General features: G+C 26.5%; 1 protein-coding gene across 1 annotated transcript; it reads right to left on the reverse strand.

Moving 5' to 3' along the window:
- Nucleotides 1–845: 845 nt before the first annotated feature.
- On the reverse strand, nt 846–6649 carry LOC100574325 (metal-response element-binding transcription factor 2). Its single transcript, XM_003240876.4, has 5 exons — nt 6529–6649; nt 6195–6365; nt 5631–5754; nt 3995–4126; nt 846–3939 (listed from the first exon to the last, which is right to left on the reverse strand). The coding sequence occupies exons 2-5, from the start codon at nt 6329–6331 to the stop codon at nt 3229–3231; spliced, it is 1104 nt and encodes a 367-aa protein (XP_003240924.1). The 5' UTR covers nt 6332–6365; nt 6529–6649; the 3' UTR covers nt 846–3228.
- Nucleotides 6650–6751: the final 102 nt, after the last annotated feature.

Genomic DNA, 6751 nt, shown 5'->3' on the forward strand with positions numbered 1-6751 from the left:
CCAAGAAAATGCCATCTTCAAGACTTTTAGTAGGTATATCACACTTTATAATAATATTCAATTTATTTCTCAATTGTATGTTTCTATGATATAATATATATCAGGGGTCACCAACTTGTAGACGGCAGACACATTTTTTACGGACCCTAGCTAATGGCTAATTAGCTTTGGCTGCGTAATTATAAAATATATCATATAGTTTTTGTATTAAATATTTATAATAAAATGATAAATAAAGATATTTTCGGATATTGTCAGTATGGCATAAATATAATATATTATACACGTGTCTCCTTCACCGACCTTACATTGAAAGCCCATAGGAGAAAAATTAATTTCGAGAAGTTAACCGATAGGTAAGTTACGTTATCGTATGTCATAAAAACGATATCTAAGAATTTTCAAAGTACGTTTTATTGCTATAATACTACAAAAGTATGATTGTTATTAATTGTTAATGTGTGGAAAAAGTCATCGGGTATTTGAACGTTTTGGACTGTGGAAACTTTGGTAAGTTTCAAAACGGACCCCGTGTTCCCATTAATATTATATTCATTAAGTGTAATCACAAAATATTTTATAAAAACAAGGATTTGGAAGTGGTGCAATTTTTGACTACAAAATATACATCTTGCTGTTATCGACAAAGTACCTACTTAGCGGCTAGCATACCTACCAATATTGTTATTTCTGTTACATAAAAAAGTTTTGTTTCTCAGAAACGACACTGTTTTATTACTATTACAAAACAAATTGAACTAAATTACTTAAAGAATAACAAAATTGTATTGGTTATGCAGAAATTTAGTATGGTATATAGAAAGAAATCAGAAACAATTTACAAATACGGTTAGAACACCATTTACACCTTTAATTGAAATTACTGATGTTAAAAAAATATTTTTTCACATTGTAGAATCACGTTTGATTTACACACATTGCAGAAACATAAATACAAAATACAAAATATATGTATATTATTTTAGTTTGAATAATTCATTAGGTAGAAGTAAAAAATTTGTATTTCTATTTCTCATATGCCTTTCCTTAAATTCTATTAAAATACATAGATACAATCACATAATAATATATGTATATAAATACATATTTATATATTAATAAAAATTCCTTTATAATTAAATAGCATAATTCCTTTGAAACAAAATTCTTTAAATACATCGACAAGAATTATTTTTATTATAATAAATAATCATAAATCATCACACATTAAGATTTATTGGGTTCTGAAAAGGTATCTCTCATCTATAAAAGGCTACATGACTACGTATGACATTTCAATTAATATAATATTAAGATGGAGCAAAAAAAAAAAATAATAATAATAATAATAATTCGTTCTAAAGTATAAAGCAGTATTGCAGGCTTAATTAAACATACATAATTATAAACAGATAATAAATGCATTATACACTATTTAAGATAATATTGAGTTTGGATTGTTTCATACCACGTATGATTTGGAAAACTAAATTAATATATTCATATTTTTATAGAAAAATAATAATTATAGGAACATGCATCATTTTTATGTCGAAGAAAATAAAATTTTTTTTTTTAAATTATAATTTTAGGTAGCCAAACCAAAATGTAAAGCTTAAATGATATAATTAACAGTCATCTCAATGGCAGTGATAATTTACATAATTAATCATTGATAATTTTACATAAGAGAACATAGATTATTTGAATAAGATATTTCAAATAGTTACTGTATTTGTACTTAAAAAACCTGTCATATAAAAAATATTCCTTCATAGAAAAAAAATATATATTTATTTATTATAAATACTAATAGAACGAGCTTAATATGTATGGCAAAAAAATTGTACTTGAATGTAATTATTTGTAAAGAAAAATATCGTCACAAATTGAAATATGATTCTTAAGAATAATTATTAAAAATGGACGAGAGTATATCTTTATGACATTTCCCAAGATGTTAAAAATATCAATGTTATGGGAAAAAAATTCAAAACAATAAAAAACGCATTAAAAAAAAAAAAATTTCGAGATCTACAACACAATTTCAAACCCATAGAATGTATGAACAAAACATTAGAACATTTTATTATAACTACCCATAAAAAATGTCACTTATTTTTAAAGTTCTTAAATGCCATGACCTTAAAACCACTACCAGAAATAATCATTTTCACGTTTTGGACACATGTTTCAGTCTTAACGCATACAATTCTTTACATCGATTAAAATAAAAAATGTTTTCATAGGTAAAAATTACACTAAATACATCTACATGATACTAGATAACCCATCAGTATAGGTATAAACAATTTAATTACACCCTTAAATCATAAACAATTTGTTCTATATAAATTTATTACATTAATTTTATATTAAATAAATGTACCATTAATGGGATTATGTATTTCCATTAACCAATGATTAAATACCTATTCAATGAGGTTAAATTTTTTAAATAAAAATCAGAAAATTATACAACTACGGGATGGGTTGAGGACCAGTAAAATGTGATATGGTAATTTCACCCAAAACGTTACCATAACTATTGCATCAATATCACTAAACTATAAATATGAACACAATTTACGTTAAAAAATATATAATAATAATAATAATAAATACAACTTGTTCTTTTTTTACACTCGCTTGATTTTTTTAATGTATACTTAAAACCTTGTGCGACCATACACATTCACTAGCTTATGAAAGTAATTAATAAGTAGTAGGAAATTATTATAGGCATACAATTTGTGACAAATGCCGAACAATTGATATAGTCATAATTTTTAAAAACAATACCCAAAACTCAGTGTTTTCAGAATAAACTAAAATGTGTTTGGATAATGTATAATGGTATAAAACTGAGCCAAGTCCGATGTATTTTTATCAATACACGTTAGTATATAGGAATCATTTTTGTATCAACTAATTATTGCCAACATTCCATCAAGAATATATTATTGATTATAACAATACAAATTTAATACAACTCTCATCACAATAGCTATGAATAGGAAATTAAGAATCAAATCAGGAACGTTGATAATAACAGTCAAATACCAGGTTTGGTAATAGTAACAGAATACAGATGCATAACAGCTTATACAATCATCATTAAAATCATGTTATTAAAATGTAATAACATTTTATTTTCCTTCTATGGGAATTTGAAATGTATTTTAATTGAAAAATTTTGTTATGTTTATGATTATATAGAATAATATACTAATCCCATCTAATTAAAAATTCTTCTGACCCATCTGGGTTAGTTCTTTTGCATAATATAGTATATTCTTCACCATTAGCAATTCTATTACTAGCACCGAAATACGAATGTACAAGAGTTTTAAGATCAGCTGTAGAGTCTACAGCATTCTCGGGTGAACAAGGTCTATTTACAGAGTGACTGTGATTTGCAAAGAAATCTGAATACGATTTATACATTGGACGACCATTACAGTTGGTCTTAGACTGACGTTTTGTTGGAGTCAAACCACTATTCTGTAAGCCATTTCGACGTAACCTCTTGCGTTTAACTAAATACTGCCCATTACGATCAACACGCAAATCTTTTTCACTTAAACGTCGTTTGGTAGTGCGAACTTGTGGTTGAGTTATTACAGGTGCTAAAGAAAGAGGCAAAGTAATTGATGAAGCAGAACGAGTCTCACGAGGAAGCGATGATCTAGCAAGTGGACGTCCATTTAATAAACGGTTGACACTAAGTCGAAGTCTCTGACTACGGCGGCTTTGAAGGTCCGTTGTACGCAACGAATCAATATCATCTTCATCATCAAGGTCTTCATCATCATCTGGTTCATCTTCACTAGTCAGTTCTCCTTCAGATGCCGATATATATTTTTCTGGAGTACTCTCAGTTGAACTGAGATCGAACGGTGATCGACTTTCAGGAACTTTTTCTTTTTTTATTGATTTCTAAAATTTAAAATAAAATAAAATTGAGCTAAACAAAAACTTAAATAAATATTACTTTAACTTTATTAGTAACCACACTCGAACTTCGAGAACTTCGTTTATTTGTCTCTATTTGTTGTTGCCTAATCCGTCTTTCAATTACAGATCTTGGAACAGGTACAATTGGACTGGCACTTTTAATACATACCTAAAACACATAAATATAAGAATTAAAAAAAAATCACATCAAGCTATAGTTGTACGTATCTAAAACTATGTCAATTAAAATAAATATACAATTATTATTATTTATTAGCCAATAGTGATATTATATTAACGTTACTTTAGGTGCACATATCAATAATAAGTGCAAGTTATTTAATTGTTTAGTTGAAATGATCATACAAAATATTATAAATATTATAAAAAAACTACTGCAATTTAGATATGTACACAAAAAAGATAGGTAATACTAAAAATACATAATTCAAAATTTGTATTCATAAGTGTTTGAAAGTTAAATATTGGCAAAACTGAATACTTACAAAAATAAAATTTTTAATTATTACATGTTGCCATTCAAAAAAATATTGATCGTAATGAATTGAAGCTTGTTACGAACATTATAATTTTCTATAGACATTGACATAATTAAAATATTTTGAATAATTTTAAACTATTTATATCATGAGCCTTTTCATACAATCTGCCTTATGGTATGCCGGGATTTACTAATAAGTTAGTAACAAATTATAATAATTTAAAAATAAAATTATATCATTTTATAATATAACCTAGCTGATCCCGTGCACTTTGTTACCCGTTAAATGTACCAACTGTATATGACTCAAACTTTGTTCAGTGCGTTATTTAATATTCGGTGTATGATGTTCTAGATTTATCTTAACTTTTCTGTTGCCCGGAATAAAAAATCTGGTCCGCAGCTGTATATTATCAGGTAGGCAATCTAACTGCGGTAGATCGCGGACCCCGTGCTGTTTGTACGGAAGTGTGTGATTTAACTCAAAAGTATCAAAGCTATACCAAGTTTATCGTTTTTACTTAATTCTACTTACGGTGGATTAATATAATCAATTAATACAAAATCCTAACCTAACCGTACTAAAATCCGATGAATAAAAAAAAACAAATTTAACCCTTTTTAAATTAGTCTATCTTCTTCCAAGAGGTCTAATATACACATACACATGTATTGACAAAAAATAATAATACAAATCAACAAACATGCCCGATTAACCAATAGCAACCAATATATAATACACTATTATTATTTTTATTTTTATTTTTTTCTGGACAACCCTTATCAAAAATGAAAAATAGATAGTAGTCGATTCTCCGACCTACTAAATATGTGTATAATATTTAATAAAAATCGGTCAAGCCGTTTCGGAGGAGTATGGTAACTAACATTGTAACACGAGAATTTTATATATTAGATAATATTGTAATAATTATAAATGGATAATAAACGAATGTTAGCTGATATTAAGATGTTGATTGTTGTTATTGGAAAGTGAGATAGGAGAAATTTATGCTTTTGCAAAATGTTCACTATCAACAATTAAATTTTTACAGTTTTTGGTTTAATAGAAGATATACAATGTTCTATATAGAATGACAGATCAACATAGCAAATTTACTTATATCATTTTTTTACAATGAAAATAAAAATGTAAATGTTCAATACTTACATTATGTCCAATTGATGGAAGGCCTTTTGGTAACATGACAACATGTGAATCTTGATGTAAAAATTTCAATCCTTCCACTGAATACATTGATTCGGTAAGTCGTTCATTTATTACAAGATCAGTCCTAAGATAATTTAAATTAAATGTATTATTAAGTTAAACCTATGCTTAGTATCAAACTAAATATTTTTACAAAAAATCAAAACTTTTAGATTCAATTTTTAAATAGTGATGATTTGTATGAAAGATTAATATAAATACTATGATTTTTAAATAAACATTTTTTTTAACTTAATTTTTAAGAAGGTAAATAAAGTAAAGGGAACAGATAAGGTGACAGTATTTTCAGAGACCATCGCCACCTTGAAATTCTTACAAAATATAATTTAAGAAGGAAAGCTATTGTATCAGTTATTGTTAGATAAATTAAAATAGAATTTGATGTTATTAATAAGTTCTACAAATTGATGAAATAAACATTTTGAAAAAAATTATTTCAACTGATTTTTTGATTGGTTAAAATTAAAGTAGGATATACGACTTTTTCTATATTAAAATACTTACTTTTTTGGAGGTGGTAATATACTGAGGTTAAGTTTATTGCGCAATTGGTGATGCAAAAGATTCTCATTAATTGGAACTTCTGCGGGTAACGTAAAACGTGGGGGCTTAGGTGGCAACTTCAGTCGGAGTCCCCACATGTTGGTGGGTTTTTTACCCTGGAATTCAAACCTACTGTAAAGCAGACAAATATAAATAGTTAAATTTAAATATTAAAGAAGATAAGATGCAAAGCAATTAATAATATATATGTATAGTTTAGTTTGCTTAGTTATTTTTTATAACTGAAACATACTATAACATAAATATTAATTGATAATTCAAATTATATACTAACTGATTGGTGTCTTTGAGCAGGGAATTGACAACATAAACTTTCCTGTCATCAACAGGAACATTAAGAATCTATAAACAATTATAATAACAAGTAAAATATATTACATAGGTAGTAAAAAATGTGTCACATCATATGTATAACAAATAAAGAAAGTTTAGTTGTGGTTTTCTAATTTATTTTTATAAGTTTATATCAAAATAACTAATTTTGTGAGCAGAAATTA

Source organism: Acyrthosiphon pisum, chromosome X, assembly GCF_005508785.2.
Source record: "Acyrthosiphon pisum isolate AL4f chromosome X, pea_aphid_22Mar2018_4r6ur, whole genome shotgun sequence".
Lineage (NCBI taxonomy): Eukaryota > Metazoa > Arthropoda > Insecta > Hemiptera > Aphididae > Acyrthosiphon > Acyrthosiphon pisum.